The sequence below is a fragment of the Oratosquilla oratoria genome, chromosome 12 (assembly GCF_046742065.1).
Source record: "Oratosquilla oratoria isolate Oo_2021 chromosome 12, ASM4674206v1, whole genome shotgun sequence".
Classification (NCBI taxonomy): domain Eukaryota; kingdom Metazoa; phylum Arthropoda; class Malacostraca; order Stomatopoda; family Squillidae; genus Oratosquilla; species Oratosquilla oratoria.
Genome location: NC_134788.1, coordinates 65,277,720 through 65,296,208, shown reverse-complemented (window position 1 = coordinate 65,296,208; position 18,489 = coordinate 65,277,720). Strand labels below are relative to the sequence as shown.

The 18,489-nt window shown below is 40.9% G+C and overlaps 1 protein-coding gene across 1 annotated transcript; it reads left to right on the top strand.

Moving 5' to 3' along the window:
* Positions 1–11,218: 11,218 nt before the first annotated feature.
* Positions 11,219–18,212, top strand: LOC143030848 (uncharacterized). Its single transcript, XM_076194068.1, has 2 exons — positions 11,219–11,314; positions 16,139–18,212. The coding sequence occupies exon 2, from the start codon at positions 16,770–16,772 to the stop codon at positions 18,129–18,131; it is 1,362 nt and encodes a 453-aa protein (XP_076050183.1). The 5' UTR covers positions 11,219–11,314; positions 16,139–16,769; the 3' UTR covers positions 18,132–18,212.
* The last annotated feature ends 277 nt before the right edge of the window (positions 18,213–18,489 follow it).

The following is an 18,489-nucleotide window of genomic DNA, read 5'->3' as shown; positions in this document are numbered from 1 at the left end:
AATGCTCGCACGTCGGTCATATATAATGAAAGCAGTTAAATTTGCATAACGGCGCAATAATACACATATATTGTCCTCATTTCAGATGGGGAGGGGGTTAATGGTAGGGCTAGCGCTGATGGCTGACAAATTTTTAGACCTAACCATTAAAAATTCCATTTCATAAAATTATTTCAATGCGTGTTTTAAATTTTCAATTTGCTCATTTCAGTTGGGGGGACTAATGGGGGGCTAACCACTTTTTTGGGGGGAGGCTAAAGCCCCCCCACCCACCAAGTCCCCCCTTGGCGCCGCCGCTGGTTGCATTGTCCTTTTCAATACAATATTACCTAAGATTCTTGACGGGAAAGATGTAATAATATGAGAATTATGTTTCTTACTCTGATTTGATAAATAACAGTGTTACTGTGGTGTGAATGAGGTGAATATGGCACAGATAGGGACGCGCGGTTGGCACCCCTGGGTGGGGGTGGGGGGTTGTGAAAAAGCGCGAGCAGTGGTGACCCTGGGAGGGGGGGGGGACGCCCGCGGGTCTGTGCGCCTGGGCAAGTGTAGTGAGGGCCACGGATGTGTGCATGTCTGTGTGAGTGGGATGAAAGGGGGACGCGGCTTGGCTGTCTTACAAGTTAGGCGGTGGGAAAAATAGCATAGGGACTGTGTGGTGTGAATCCAAGGAGGGTTAAAGACTGAAGCAGAAGCAACTGCAGGAGCGGGATTTCTACAAAAATAGAGTAAATAAATCACCATTTTAGTTTACAAGCTATTTAGGCACCAAGATGGGCGAGACGACGAGATCCAGGGAGCTATTCAAGATGAACAATATCACCTTAATGCCGTTTGATGGAAATGGAAACGTAGCCAGGTGGCTTAAAAAGGCGGAGTTGGTAGCGAAGCTAACGGGAGTGACGGACGTGGCCAGCTATATTGCCCTTCATCTAGAGAAGGACGTGTTAGCCATCTATCTGAAAATGGCTGCCGATTATCAATTGGATGCGGGGAAGGTTAAGAAAATATTGAAAGAGGCTTTCGGTGAGAGTCCGTTTGATGCGTTTGGTCAGCTGCAAAGAATAGGCTGGGCAGGCGAGTAGGTTGATGTGTTCGCCAACGAAATTAGAAGGTTAGCTGGCCTCTTGACGTTCGAGGGCGAAGGCTGGGAGAAACTAGTGAGGATGGTGTTTGTGAATGGTTTTCCAGGTCGCATATCCACTGGACTACAAGGAATAAACAGTGGGGTGACGGCGAATATGGACGAATTGATAGCCCATGCCAGGCTCCTGACGTGGATGTCCGGCTGGGGGGAAGACGCCCGAAGGTGCTAATAGATACCGGCTGTTCAACCACGACTGTGATGACCGACGTGGTTCAAGAGTTCAGACAGGGAGATGTGGCCCTGATGACAGTCGACGGGAGAGAGACAAAGTGTGAAGGTGACCAGGAAATTGAAATGATGGTCGAGAGCAGTCAGATACTACTAAGAGTGCTCGTCATTAGAACAGTTAGAATGGGAATCGACGTGGTGCTGGGAATGGATGCAATTACTCAGATTGGAGAAGTCACGTTTATCGCCGGACAAGTGAGGATCGGAGCGATACGCGACTCGAGCACGGGAGAATGGACGAGGACCCGGCTGAGGCCGGAAGTGGACGTAGGAATGGCAATGAGGGCTGTGGAGGGCAGTACCACCGCAAAACTTAGCCCTGTCGAGAGAGCGGTGCCTTGCACGATTGAGGACGAAGACTTCCTGGTGAAATTTGTTGGCCAGAAGTGTAGAGTGGTATCTGAAAGAAGGCTCACCTCTTTTGAAGAACAAAGTCGACTGCTACAAGCAGACTCTCAGAGAGGGGGTGAGGGACGACTTTGACCCCGAAGTAGAGCGGTGGATTGATGGTGGGATTTTGAGTCCTTGGGAGGAACCACTGGAGGGTGGAATGTTGCCCTTGATGGCGGGCAGTGGTACAGCCAACCGAGAACTAAACCAGTTCGTGAGGTGTCATACTGGCGATGATTTTGTAGACTTGTGTAATGAGACCCTACGCAGATGGCGCCAAATGAGGGGAGCGTCCACGATTGTAGACCTGCGGGCGGCTTACCTACAAATTCACGTGGCGAAGAAGCTATGGAAGTACTAACTTGTAAGATATAAAGGTAAAACGTATTGCTTACCAGACTGGGGTTTGGGCTGTGCTCAGCCCCGAGGATCCTGAAGACCGTACTGGAGAAGACTGAAACGATGAAGAAGGGCACGGACTCGTACCTCGATGACATGCAAGTGTGGATGGTAGCGTGGTAGGTATCAGCGACGGACGTAGTGGAACATTTGGCTCGGTAGGTACGGATTAGTAGCGAAGGACCCGGGACCGGTGGAAGGGGGAGCGGTGTTGGGACTGCGACTGGAGAGAGACGGGACTGGAAACCTGCTGTTCAGGAAAAGCAACGAGATCCCTAAGGTTACGGACGAAATGAGCAAACGAGAGCTCTTCTTCCTGTGTGGCAAATTGGTGGGTCACTACCCGATCGCCGGTTGGCTCAGTGTAGCGTGCAGCTATATTAAGAGGCGGTCAGGGCCGATGGATCGGGAGAGAAGGTTGATGAGGCCACGCTAACGATGATACGTGACGTCGTACAGCGGATGAAACATGATGATCCAGTGAGAGGACAGTGGAGCGCACCACAACAGGGCCCAGGCGTAGTGTGGTACGATGGAGCTAGTAGCATGGGTGTAGGACAGTTGCTCACCGGATAGTTGCTCACCGGAGAAGTGACAAATAGGACATTTGCTCACCAAATGATTATTTTTTACTTTTCTTGAACTTAATAACAAGCAATATACAGGTTTTTTTAGTTATATTGAAGTTTATTACAGCAATAAGGACACTACATCGAGACTTAGTATTTTACTGTTGGCTGGTAAATTATGGCTTATGATTTTACTTATGAACTCTTCCGAGTGCTTGATGTGAGACATTGAAAAACATCCTACAAACGGCGACAATATTTTCGTGAGCCATTTTGAGGTCTTGTTAAGCAGGAGTTCCTACTTGATATTATTGGTCTAAAAGGGATGTCCTCTTTATGAATTTTTGGGAGACCGTAAAAGTTTGGTTACTGTGGATTAATAACTTTCAGCTTTTTAAACATTTCTTTACCTACAATATCACGAGCACGTCTGTTAAAATCAGAGGTCGTGTTCTTTGGTGGATTCTTTGTCAGTTGTTCGTATGTATCTCTGTCATTTAATAAGTGGAAAATTTTACTTTCATAGTCTGAATTGACTCCTAACCCTAACACTTCTAGTTCATGAGCTAGAAGTGTTAGGGTAAGGAGTCACTGAAACCAACTAAAACATTGCATTAGATTATATTGTAGAGTTTGATAAGTTCTTGGCCTCTAACAATTATGACAAATATCTACTTTATCTGTGCCAGGGGTATGCTGTAAGAAGTCAGTGTCTTCCTGACTTTCTAAATGCAGTTGGCCACACCATTAGACTGGACTTGTAAACCACAAAGGACAATGAACCCACTTCAGTAATGCACCAGTTGTAAAACTGTAATCACTATATATTGATGGAAGAAATTGGTATTGAATTTTATGATTAATTAAAAACTTATATATGAAAGTTTATGTATTATTGCTGTAATAAATTTCAATATAACAAAAGAATCCTGTATTATTGCTGTTATAAGCTTCAATATAACTAAAACATTCTGTATATTATGTTATTAAGTTTGTATATTGTTTGTATATTATTGCTGTAATAAACTTTAATATAACTAAAAGCATCCTACATACTATTTGTTATTAAGTTCAAGAAAAGTAAAAATAATCCATTGGTGAGCAAATGTCCTATTTATTACTTGTTCGGTGAGCAACTGTCCGGTGAGCAACTGTCTATACCCGTAGTAGCATAGCAACGGGCGTCGTCTTGGAGATAGGAGGCGTGGTAGACGAAGATGGAGCGTGTCAGCGAAAAAAAAAGGGATAACTATCATCACATCAACGTATTGGACGCGGCTATAAAAGGATTCAATTTTGCGCTGAAATGGGAGCTGCGTGAGATCGAAATCAGGACTGACTCAGCCACAGTAGTGGGGTGGATGAACTCAGTGCTAACGGCTGAGAAGAGAGTACGCACGAAGGGAGCTGAAGAGGTCCTTGTGGAATGCCGTCTTGGGATCCTGAGGGAGTTAATAGACGAGTTTGGCTTGAAGATAAGGGTGAGGGATCGTAACGGAGGTGAATTCACGGAACAACACCTCTGTCAAGGGAGTGCCGTGACATATTCTAGATCTTCGTTGTTTGGTGGATGACGAAGAGGATGAGGACGAGAGTCACGACTTGGTGGTGAACGAGGGGGCGGTGTCGTGGAGACCCCGCCGCGACACGCGTCCTTCGAGATGGCTGCAGGACTATGAAGTAGGAGACGAAGAATAAGTTGACCTCGAGATCAAGGTGTGTGTATATGTGTGTGTGGGGGGGAGGTGAATGTGGCACAGACTGGGACGCGCGGTTGGCACCTCCCAGGTGGGACGTGGGGATCAAAAGGCACGAGGAGTTGGTGACCCCAGGAGAAGGTGTGGGGTCAGCGCGCGTGGGCCGTGTAGTGAGGGCCACGGGTGTGTGCATGTGTGTGTGCGTGGAATGAAGGAGGGACGCGGTTTGGCTATGTTACAAGTTAGACGGTAGGAAAAATAGCATAGGGACCGTGTGGTGTGAAGCAAAATAACCACAACAGAAGAGAAACTTATAGACAGTAAGTACTTTCGTATATTACATCTAAAGACTAATTGAAAGAGATATAGAGTTGTGTTTAAGGGACCGTCAGGTTGCTTTATAAGGGAGCATGTCCTATAACTTTTTGAATCTCTTTGATGAACTTAGGTATAATTACCATTTACATTTGTCTATAATTCCCCTGGGTATTGTATTCCTCACATGTATATATAAAGTGTAGTGAAGATATAATGAAGTTATAATGAAGTTTAATGAAGCTGTAATTAATCATATGGAAATCCTTCCACATAATTAAGCTTGGTATATATTGCAAGCTTAGATTCTGGGGAATATTTGTTATATTGTACATTTGACCAAACTTATACCTCTGATTTTTTGTGAATTTTCTTTTCTGAACATTTCAAAGATGCTGCAAAATTCAGGTTTCATAAATAGAAAAAAAAATTCTTTTATTTTTTAATATAGGAAATAAAGAGCATAATTTTATCTTTCAAATGAAACAAAAATGACAAAAATCCATCAAGAACAACCGAAGAAATAACAACAAAAAGAACAAAAACATTAAATGTACATGAGAAGGCATTTAAATTTTGCGCGACATTTTTAAAAGGCCCCAGCCCCATAGTCCCCGCTTTTGGTCACTTTACCACTTTTACTTTTCACTTTTTTTCTCCTCTCGTTTCTTGTCTCTTCTTTCGAGGGCAGACTTATGAATATGGGTGTAGGGTTCTTCAAGAAGAGGAACAACAAATCCTTCTTTATAACCAACATTGTTGGATGCTGTCCTCTTCGTTTGTTTGTTTTTTTCCTTCTCGTTTCTTCATCTGGCACGCAAGGGCCTTCACTGCATTCTTCCTCCTTGCTCGCTGGCTTTTCGTCAATCTTGCCATGATTACCGCAAGAAATTACAGTGAGGAATCAAAAATATGAAGCACGGTGAGAGCTTCAAAAGAACGTGACCTTACTTTGACGTTTGGATGGGTACTGATGCCCTGATGTGTGCTATTTCTGGATCTACGCTTGTGGGAGGAGTTGCTAAATACCTCCATAAACACAATTCCGTAGCAAAAAACAAAATAGCTATAGAAAAAATTAACGCTATTCCAATATACAGAATATTTGATACGCAATGGGGTTGCCAGAGGTTGCCAATAATTTATCTATTTTATTCTGTATAAAAAGATAGAAACGAAATACAGCTCTATAACTTTGTAGGAGTGTTGCCAACATCATAGAGATTCTTTTTAAATGTTTTCCTAAAATTCGTTCATGTACCAGATTTTTTCGAATAATTGCCCCTGACGGACCCTTAAGTGTATCAGGTAGCAACCGTAGGAGGGAGACAATACAAGGAGGGTGGGGTGAGGGGTTGACCTTACCTCCATCGACCTGACCAACACATATGGTAGGTCCTGGAGCTGCAGCGTCTACGTCGTGGGACCACCCCCCAACCCCAAGAGTTGGGGGCCAAACGGCAGCAACCACCCCTGGCCACCGGCTCTACGCAGGTGGCACCGATCCCCAAGAGGAGCTACGCCTACCTTGGGGAGTACCACAATCCTTTTTCCCAACATGCAATATTACGTTTTTTCTGCACCGAGGGGTGATTTTCCGGCGATCACCCCTCTTCTTCTACCTTTAGCTGGAGATGTAGAGAGCAATCCTGGGCCCACCACAAAATACACATGCCCAACATGCTCTAAACCCATTACTTCGAGCAGACAGACAAAGGGCTCAGTTCAGTGCAATATGTGCAAAAACTGGGCCCACCTCACTTGTACAACACTTGCTGACACAAACCAATACACAAACACTTGGACATGTTCTACCTGCCCTCCAGTAACCCCACTCCCACCTCCCCAACCACAGCCAGCACCCTCACCCACTCCCAATTTCCCTTTGCCCTTACCCCCGATTAGTACTCCCCTTCCTTTGTCCCCGATCTCTCCTTCCCCCCCACCTCTGACCCAGATCCTACACCTTCCCCACTCCCACCCCAACCTCAACCCCAAACGGCAACATACAACACATACAAAACACACAACATTGACGGTATTAACACGAAAAAACATGAACTTGAACACTTTCTTAAACAACACAACATACACATTGCGATTTTACAAGAAACAAAACTAAGACACTCACACAAAACACCATCATTTCATAATTACACCACCATCAGACAAGACCGGACTGACGGCTATGGCGGTGGACTCATCACCCTGATCCACCACTCCATCTGTTTTGTGGACACAAGTGCCACAACCAAAATTCTCCTCCCTACCACAGATAACACAACAGAAATCCAATCCATTCGAATCCGCACAGGCAACAAATCAACACTGACAATAGTTAACATGTACATTCCCCCCCAGTTCCAGACACCTTCAGGCCTCATTTTAGCCAACTAGCCTCAATCCCCAACCTGATCATGGGTGGAGACTTCAACGCCAAGTCGTCTGCCTGGTATGTCGACAACCCTGACACAGACAGAGGGCTTGATATACAGACTCAGTTTGACTCATTGACTATCATGAACAACACACATAATCATACACATATCCCACACCAAGCCCTCTACACTCCCTCCTCTCCTGATATCACCTTTTGCTCCCCCTGCCTAACCCCAACAACATCATGGAGAGTGGTCGGAACCCTTGGCTCTGACCACCTTCCAATCATCATCACCACCAAAACAAGATGCACCCCAGTTGGCCACAGACACACTTACACCAATTACAAGAGAGCTAACTGGGAAGCTTTTATTGAAGAGACAGAACAACATTTTGAAACACTTAATAGTACACCAATCACAAACATAAACAATGCTGTGCACACTTTTAATACAATCATACAAAATGCAGACAAGAGATACATCCCTAGAGGCAACAGAAAATCACACAACCCCAACTTCACACCAGAAATCCAAAGCCTCATCAGACAACGTGACACACTTAAACACGGTACCCCCACACCTATCCCTCAAAACATAGCAGACCAAATACAAACACTAAACACTGTGATTGCCAATAAAATACATGAACAAAAAAACACAAAATTGGCAAAACTTTATCAATACACTTGATCACAAAACAAACACCAGCAAATTGTACAAAACACTCAACAGCATTACACTATCCAACAGTAACACTACACGCTCTCACGCAGCAATAATCACAACAACAGATAATCTACCCTCAAACAGACAACAAGCAAACGCACTCATACGTCATTTTGCACAGACAAGTCATCTCACTTCTCACCCTGACGACCGACGCACCATTCGACGTAAGAAAGACTTTCCCACAGACTCAGACTATATACCCTTCATAGACAGTCAGACAAAACTCATAATACATAGTCTCAAGCACTCATCTGCCTGTGGCCCTGATAACATAAGCAACATCCACCTAAAACACATTGGACCACAAGGTATACACGCACTCACAAACATTGCAAACTACAGCTATTCACACAACACTATACCCGACATCTGGAAGCATGGTAAAATAATCACCATTCCAAAACCGAACAAAGACCCAACAATCCCAACATCGCACTGCCCAATCACACTTCTCTGCACCCCCTCTAAAGTCATTGAACGCCTAATACTTCAACTTGTCACACCACATATTCCCCTTGCTGACTCACAACACGGTTTTAGGCCACTACACTCCACAAACACTCTTCTGACAAACCTCACACAAAGAATTTTAGATGGCATCAATTCAGATAGGCCCCACCAAAGAACACTTCTTATAACATTAGACATTAGTAAAGCTTTTGATGCTATCCCCTGCCACAACCTAACAAATAAAATATACAACACAGACATGCACAATAACACCAAAAGATGGCTGGCCAATTATCTGGCAGGTAGGAATGCTTACGTGTCATATAATGGCCAATCATCGCACATCAGAAACATTAAGAACGGAGTACCACAGGGCTCAGTTCTATCCCCCCACACTATTTAATCTATACATGCATGACTTACCCACGCCAGACACCTCAGAAATACAAATCTCTTCCTACGCAGACGACATAACTATCACATGCACACATCGTAACACAGACAAAGCAGCAGAAATAATCCAGCCATACCTTGACACACTCAACACATGGTTCATCACAAACAGACTCAAAATAGCTCCAACCAAATCTACAGCAACACTTCTCACCAACTGGACAAAAGAACACAAATACATACCTCATCTCTACATCAACAACACTCTAATACCACACACAAACAACCGAAAATTCTTGGTGTAACATACGATACATCCATGTCTTTCAAACAACACATCACAAACATAAAAAACAAATGCACACCCAGACTTAACGCACTTAAGTCAATCACTGGAACAACATTTGGACAAAACAAAGAAACTAATATAACAATATACAAACAGTGCATACCCTCAGTGATGAATTATGCGAGTCCTGCATGGGCTCCTAATCTCAGTGAGACATACCACAACACCCTTCAAAATATACAAAACAAAGCCCTAAAAACAATTACAGGCTGCACAAATACAACACCTACAGACCATTTACACCATGAAACAAAAGTCCTCAAAGTCAAGGACCACCTCGACATGAGAGGCACACAAACACTTGCCGCAGCCACCACAAACACATTACACCCGCTACACTACATAGCAGAACACCCACACACACCAAGAAACATTAAAACAACACCCAAAGACCTTTATCACGCACAGATACTCTTTTCTCTTCCTCCACAACCACCAAATACCAGCCTCCGGAAACATATTCATAATCATATCACTCACCACTCCATTAACACACTGCTGCATGCCAGACCTCCTGATATCCACCCTTCTGAATCCTCTCTCCCACGAAAGGACAGAGTCCACTTGGCCAGACTGCGGTGCGGTCACCACCCAGCACTTCTAAGCTACCAGAAGAGGCTGGATGACCGCATTGTGAACAGCTGCCTAGGATGTAACACTTCACCCCATACCATACAACACATAATGGAAGACTGCATTATACACAATCATGCACGCAAACAACACAACATACGCTCTATAAAGGATTTGTGGGAAAACCCAGTTTCGGCTATGGCATTCCTTGGGGAGACGGGACTGCTCGGACAGATAGTCTAGGGAACGACAACAACAACAACAACAACACATATGGTTCAATCTGGCGGAAACATCTTGGTCACCATTTGGGTTACCAATTGACCAAATTTAAAATGCCCATAGGTCAAGTTTATATTTTCTATCAAAAATGCCTGATATTAAGCAAGGTTCTATTACATTTCTTTCATGTAGGTTCTTTCCTTTGGCTAAAATCTTTTTGTTAAAGCCATGTTAACTTTAAAGGAAGGCATATCTCTACACATAATTAAACTAACAAAAACACCTTAGTTATTATGGATAAAAGTGATTAGATTAACAAAGTAATTAATCATTATAAGATAAAAAAAAAACACTTATTATGAACTTGAAGATCCGAGTGACATGGTAAATAAGAATTTCCAAGCTTCAAGTGGCCCTTCGCTCCCAGCCCACGACGACACTCGCAGGCTCCCACCCGGCCGGACCTTCTAGCCCTGTAGTATACATTTAATTCATGTATGCGTTACATCTTGTGTGCCTTAGTTTCATTTCCTTGGCTTGTCCGGCGAACCTAACCACAACAAAAGCTCGAAGTTGAGAATAATATTTGACATCATTCATAAAATCATGTGTCACCCTTCACTGAAGTATTCCTGCTGTGATATTTATACCCTCGTTTTGTGCGTCCTACATACATCACTTCAGTTTTGTTTTTGTTCATTTGTAGACCATTTCTTTCTAGTCCCGTGTTCCGTCTCTATCGCTGTTGTTTTCAACCTGTGGTCCCGACATGGACCCCTAAGGAGTCAGTGTTCTACGATCGGGAACCCAAACTAAAAACTAGTGGTGTCTGGTGGATGCCAACTGATTCTAATCAGTGTTTAATTGGTATCCAGGAGGCTAGAGGACAGCAATACATAAGTGTGGGCTACATGGGAAAGTGTGTTGAATACTCCTGCTCTGTCGTGTCAGCAAGCACAACTGCATCATAGAATTATAGAGATAGAAAATCGATAGAGAAAATAGAAATGGAAGATAGAAATAAAACATAGATGTAGAATTAAAAATAGAAAACAGAAAATAGAAATAGCAATTAAAATAGTAATATAAACAAAATAATAGAAAATACGAATATGAAATAGATATGAAAAATAGAAAATGCGAAACACAATCTAAAAACAATATATATATATATATATATATACATCCAAATATATATATATATATACATATATATATATATATGTGTACATATATATATATATATATATATATATATATATATATATATATATATACTGTATATTAGATATAAAATATGGAACAGAAAAATAGAAATGTACAGAAAACTTTCCCCTCCACCTTTATGCCGTTTGTTTACATATGACGCCATACCCCGTCAAGCATTGGGTTGCATTCGGTCAGTTATTTAATTAAAGAACTTGTTTTCGTGGCTGTGATTTGTACAAGTGTACCTTCTTCTTGAATTCGTAAGTGCAATGATATGGGGGTAAGATTACTTAGTGCATTTGCTACTCTTCCATTCTCGTTCGCACTTTATTGGTATTCTGAACAAGGGTGGGTGTTTATCAGAATCATCATTTTGAAAATGTTTGCCAATCTCACAGCTGCAATTACCAATACCATTGGCTAGCTCTTATCATTCTAATGTATTCTGAACACCAGATATAAATACCGTAAACAAGTAGTAACGTCAGCAGCTATATATAAAAGAAAAAAAAAATGATAAAACATCTTTACATTTACCAAGGGTTGGTACGAGCACAGAAATTTCAAGTTTGGTTTAACCCTTCAATTCTTGTTTCAGGTAAAAGATCTTTTCATTACAAACAAAATGCTTTTTTAGTTTCTTAGATTGCTTTATAAATAAGGGAGATACGGCATTTTGAAATTTTCTGGGATTTCCAAATTTTTGGCTTAACCCATTAAACTCCGATGACAAGATGTCTTGTCATTTGGTCAAATAAAACAAAATCATAAAACACCAAAATGTTTGATCAAACACCAGAAAAACATGACGTCAGTAGTCCTCGCTTCGCTCGCGAGCGAAGCTAGGACTGCTGACGTCATGTTTTTCTGGTGTTTGATCAAACATTTTGGTGTTTTATGATTTTGTTTTATTTGACCAAATGACAAGACATCTTGTCATTGGAGTTTAATGGGTTAAAGTAGGTACAGGCACAAAAAAAAAAAAAGAATAAATAAATAACCCGCAAAATTGTGTTGCATATGAAAGATAATTTCATTACAAATTAAGAACTTTTTAAAACTTTTAAATAACTTGAAAAATAAGAGATATTATTTCTATTTTTTCTTATCCCGAATTTTTTGCTAGATTTTACCATAAAGTGCAAGAATTGAAGGTGGTAATTTGTAAAGATTTTGGTAAAGAAATACACATAAACTCTAAGCCACTGGTCCAATTTTATTGAAATTTGGAATACTTGAGCATGTCAGAAACAATTTGGGACATCTCCATCATACCAAATTTGTCTTTTCATGGCAACTATTATGTTGTCAATTTAGAGTTAATCATCCATGAATCCAAACTGCTGGCTCAATTGACATGCAACTTGGCATATGAAGGTTTTATGGGTCAACAAATCATCTGAGCATGTCTAAAACAATGTAGGACCTTCCTTTTATACTATTCTTACTAATACCTATCATGTTGCCATGGTAACTTTTGTCAATTTAGAGATAATCATCCATAAATCCAAACAGCTGGCATATGAAGGTTTTATGGGTCAACAAATCACCTGAGCATGTCATAAACAATGTAGGACCTTCCTTTTATGCTATTCTTACAAACACTGATTGTGTTGCCATGGCAACAATTAAGACTGTACACGTGAGTCCACAGGCAGCATCATCATTGCAGTTGGAATTTTAAATATTGCCGCTGCTATTTTGAGCAACCTATTCAACTAGGTTCAACTGAGTTTGACCTTGGTAGCGTTTGATGCATGCGCAGGTGGTTCAAAATGTCTTCCTGTTCTAGAAGTTTAGATTCAGTTCTTCAAAAATAGAAGGATTGCTGCTAGATGGCATCTACTGGTAGGTAGATCAAACACCACCAGAGATGCCACCGTCGATGACGAGCACAATAGCGCGTCATTTTATGTGCATGCCATGCAAACGGCCAAATTTACATACCACGGGAAATTTTATTCATACAAATGTTCTGCAAGTGTATTTACTGCGATCGTAGTAAATTTCAAACAATTACATCATCAGTTACATGTCGGTACATAAAAACATAAGATAAACATGGCAGCTTGCATTCAGCAGTAAATCGAAAATTGTTTTGTGTGTCAGTGTAAAATAATTAGCTAGATAAATTCAGTGTATTAGCAACAGACCAAAATGAACGAAAACTACTAGTCTCGCGAATTATTCTAATACCAAAATAAAGGCAGCGTGTTACGGCAGAGCTGAGAAATCGGTGGTACTAATTAGTTTTTTTTTCTATCGGGTCGGATTATCGGATAATAACATCAACATCCATCCCGCCATCTTATCTATCACTGGTGGTATGGATCAAACTTCACTCTATTAAGTTTCTTACTGTTATGTTATTAGTGCAATAGACTTATAGTTGAATTTTTTGAACTACAGTATTTTCTTTAAAATGTGTGATTTTCACGTAATTTGATCAAAGAGAAGTTATGTTTTTATCCTCCGTAATATTATGGACCACAGCTACGATTCGTCCTGCCCACTATCTATGATCACTGGTGGTATGGATCAAACTACACTATTAAGTTTGTTACTATTGTGTTATTAGTGTAATAAATTGCATATAGTTGAATTATTCAAACTATTTTCTTTAAAATGTGTGATTTTCATGTAATTTGACGGTATTCGTAGCTGTGATGGGTAATTTTGCAGAGGATAAAAACGTAATTCTTTGATCAAATTACATGGAAATCACACATCTTAAAGAAAATAGGTCAAATAATGCAACCATATGCTAAATTTTCATATAAAATTGTGCCTGTCAGTAAAAACCGTCATTGTTTACATTTGATCGGCGATTAGTCAGACCGCACGTTTCGGCCCGATTTCCTGGGACAAAATAGGCCCGATTTAATTCCATTCAAAATGCAACATCTCGAGAACTAGGACAGATGGATAATTCAAATTGCATTATACTCATAGCGACTTTTTGCATCCCATGAGAACTACTTCAGCTCAAATATAAGGAATTCCATTTTCATGTTGACCTAGCTACTACTGGCAAAACCTGACAATCCAAAACTTGTTTTCCAGCGCCAAATGCACAGCCGCATCATGAACAACAATCTTGAAGTCACTCATTTCTGGGAAAAGCAAGCTAAAAAACATGAGTATCACGTTAAAAAGTTATTATATCGTTTTCCTTTAGATTTCCACTTGGAAAACTAAATTGCCATTGCAATGATCCAAATTTTTATGATGAAATTGGTGAAACTCTGTCAATTTTTGAAAATGCATCAAAACTTCTAGGACAGGAAGATATTTTGAATGACCCACATACAATTTGAATGCTAGCAGAGCTCAAACTGAGGAGAACCCATTCGAATGGGTTGCTAAGACTGGCAGTGGAAATGCTCCGTCCACGATGGTGGCACTGCCCATGGATGTGTGCATTGCTGCCAAGGGGTTAGATTAGGTTATGTCAGGTCTCACATCGGCAATTCTTACCTCTATCATTGGCTAGCATTTATCATTAAGTATTTTGGGCCACAATTATAAGTATTGCAAATTAATATTTATTTTGGCAGCAATTTTTAGAAAATTGAGACTGGCAAACATTTTTGTATGTTATAGAGATGTTCGCTGTTCTCACAGCTGCAATTCTTACCAATATCATTGGCTAGCTCTGGTCATCCTAAGTATTTTGAGCCCATATGTAAATACCTCAAATTAACATGATCTGGAGTATGAAAATGAATAATTGATGAAGTTCACTCTGAATTCAGTGTGCACTGATGGTGATATTCATATGAGTAAAAACATAATATTCACTTACGTAATCTTGCATAGATCCTGGATGCAGGTGATATGACCTAAATGTCTAGATCACTTCCAGCTTGTGTAGGTCAGGCTTCTGATTTGTGTACTCTTATTTCCTCCCCCAATTGTCCTCTAGTATAGAAGTGTTCATATGGGAAGTGTCCATTTGAGTAGTAATGTGGGACAAGCACACATATCAACTTCATAAATGTATTGGAAATACCAAAAATGGTTAATTGGTCATTCTGATGGTGGGTGCTCTGACCCATTCATATTTTTCATTACAATGTAAGGGAAGACACAGATCAAGTCTCTGATTGACACAAGCCACTGTCCATCCAACCAATGTACTGGATATAAGTGCTAATGATAGTACATCTGTCTGTACTGTTATTATGTTTTTGTATAAAGTGTTCATATGGGAAGTGTCCATTTGAGCAGAAATGTGGGACAAGCTCTAATTAGAGCAAAGCTCATAGAACATCCAACTTGACATGAATTAATGCTAATAGTCAGGGTCCCCTAAACTAAGAGAGTACTAATATCAAATGAAAATTACGCAAAAAAAAATTGGGATTTTTTTTTTTTTTTTTTTTTTTTTTTCCTAATCCATTATTATCAAACAAGTGTCACAACCAGAAAGGAAGAAATCATAGGCTTCCTTAAAGACGACTAGGTATGTGTGTATAATTCTTCTAAGTTGGATTTTACTGAATGTGATGAGAAAAGGTATGGGTAATACCTCTACAGTTTCCTTGATAGATTTTACTTATTACATTTTGTTAAGAATAATAACACAGGTACACCACTTGCCAGTGAATATTAAATGATGTGACTTGCATCACTTATTTGAGACAAATGAACTGAATAAACCTTCCTTGAGTTGGTCATGTTTAGATTCAGGTCTTATGAGCCTAAACGCGGATTGTTATGGAGTTGTATTAAAATATGACTGTTGTGGGCAGCTGGGCCATTGCCCACTTCCAAATATCATGACATGATGAAAAAGCTATAGCAAAATTTGAATTGTTCTGGTGGAGTTAGTATGCATGTAGCTTAATGATGATTTTCACCTTGTTTCTAATAAAAAAGTAGAATGGAACATGACATCACCGTTTCTGTTAGTGTTCCTTCCTATTTTATGTTAGGCCATGGCATGTGCAAAGGGTCTGTTTAGGAACAAACTTGAGTATGAAATTGTTTGTGTACATAACATCCACTATCTCATTTGAGTATATTGCACACTTTCAGAGTTAGATGTTATTATAAATATATATATATATATTTTTTTTTAGGATGAAGATAGATATCACCACTTCATTGGAAGAGCTATCTGTATATCACATGATGACCCACACTGTAGGGAAGCCTTTCCAGTGTGACCTGTGCAGTTGAGCCTTTTCGCAAAAGGGTTCTATCACAAACCATATGATGAGCCACACAGGAGAGAAGCCTGTCCAGTGTGACCTGTGCAATGTAGCTTTCTCACAAAAGAATCAATTTTTCATATGATAACCCACACTGGAGAAAAGCCATTCCAGTGTGACTTATGTGATAAAGCTTTCACGCAAAACTGTCACCTTAAAAATCACTTGATGGCCCACAGAGAAGACCAGCCTTTCCAGTGTGACCTGCATGATTTTGCTTTCTCAAAAAACAATGTTCTCTTAAAGCATTCAAGGAAGCATAGGATAGAGAAGCCTTTCCAGTGTGACCTGTGTTTCTGCTTTCTCATGAAAGGGTTCTCTCACTAAGCATATGAGGATCCACACACAAGAGAAGCCTTTCCAGTGTGGCCTGAGCAATCAAGATTTCCCATGAAAGAATGACCTCAAAGATCATGTGATGATCCACACAGGATAGAAACCTTTCTAATGTGACCTGTGTGATTCTGCTTTCTCACAAGAGGGTCATCTCAAGTGACATATGAGGACCCACACAGGAGAGAAGCCTTTCCAGTGTGGCCTCTGTGATAAATCTTTCTCACGAAATAATCACCTCAAAGATCACATGATGATCCATGCAGGAGGGAATCCTTTCCAGTGTGACCTTTGCAATTCTGGTTTTTTACAAAAGGATTATCTCACAAGGCATATGAGGACCCACACAGTAGAGAACTCTTTCCATTGTGGCCTATGTGATAAAGCTTTCTCACAAAAGAGTAATCTCACACGTCATATAAAGATCCACACAGGAGACAAGCCTTTCCAGTGTGACCTGTGTGGTTCTGCTTTCTTACAAAAGAGTACTTTCACACAGCATATGAGGACCCACACAGGAGAGAAGCCTTTCCAGTGTGATATATGTGAATCTGCTTTCTCACAAAAGGGCAATCTCAAACAACATATGAGGGCCCACACAGGAGAAAAGTCTTTCCAATGTGACCTGTGTGGTTCTGCTTTCTCACAAAAGGGTCCTCTCACACGGCATATGAGAACCCACACAGGAGAGAAGCCTTTCCAGTGTGACTTGTGTGTTTCTGCTTTCTCTCGAAAGTGTTCACTCACATTGCATATGAAGACCCACACAGGAGAGAAGCCTTTCCAGTGTGAACTGTGTGTTTCTGCTTTCTCTCGAAAGTGTTCACTCACATTGCATATGAAGACCCACACAGGAGAGAAGCCTTTCCAGTGTGACCTTTGTGATTCTGCTTTTTCAGTAAAGAGTACTCTCACAAATCATACAAGGACCCACACAGGAGAGAAGCCTTTCAAGTGTGACCTTTGTGATTCTGCTTTTTCACAAAAGGGTACTCTCACACAGCATATGAGGACCCACACAGGAGAGAAGCCTTTCCAGTGTGATATATGTGAATCTGCTTTCTCACGTAGGAGTAGTCTCAAACAACATATGAAGACCCACACAGGAGAGAAGTCTTTCCAGTGTTGCCTTTGTGATAAAGCTTTCTCACAAAAAAATGATCTCACAAAGCATATGAGGACCCACACAGGAGAGAAGCCTTTCCAGTGTGACCTGTGTGTTTCTGCTTTCTCACTAAAGTCTTCACTCACATTGCATATGAGGACCCACACAGGAGAGAAGCCTTTCAAGTGTGTCTTTTGTGATTCTGCTTATTCACAAAAGGGTACTCTCACAGAGCATATGAGGACCCACACAGGAGAGAAGCCTTTCCAGTGTGACCTATGTGTTTCTGCTTTCTCACGAAAGTCTTCACTCACATTGCATATGAGGACCCATACAGGAGAGAAGCCTTTCCAGTGTGACCTCTGTTATTCTGATTTCTTTCAAAAGGGTCATCTCAAAAAGCATATGAGGACCCACACATGAGAGAGAACATTCCTTTGGGACCTGTGCAATTCTGCTTTCTCACTTAAGGGTCATCTCAGAATGCATATGAGGAACCACATTTGACAGAAACCTTTCAAGCGTGACTTGTGCACTAAAGCTTTCTCACAAAAGGATCACCTCAAAGATCATGTTATGATCCCCACAGGTGAGAAGCTATTTCCCTTATGACCTGTGTGATGCAGCTTTATTAGAAATAAACCACTCTGGAGAGAAACCTTTACAATGTGGCATGTGTGCTAAACTTTCCCCATGAAAGAATCGGCTCAAAGATCACATAATGATCCACTCAGGAGAAAGCCTTTTCAGTGTGACATTTGTGATTGTGCCTTCTCACAAA

Bases quoted from the DNA above. Each gene is read 5' to 3' on its own strand.
- LOC143030848 (XM_076194068.1), top strand. From the start codon at position 16,770: ATGAGGACCCACACAGGAGAGAAGCCTTTCCAGTGTGGCCTCTGTGAT.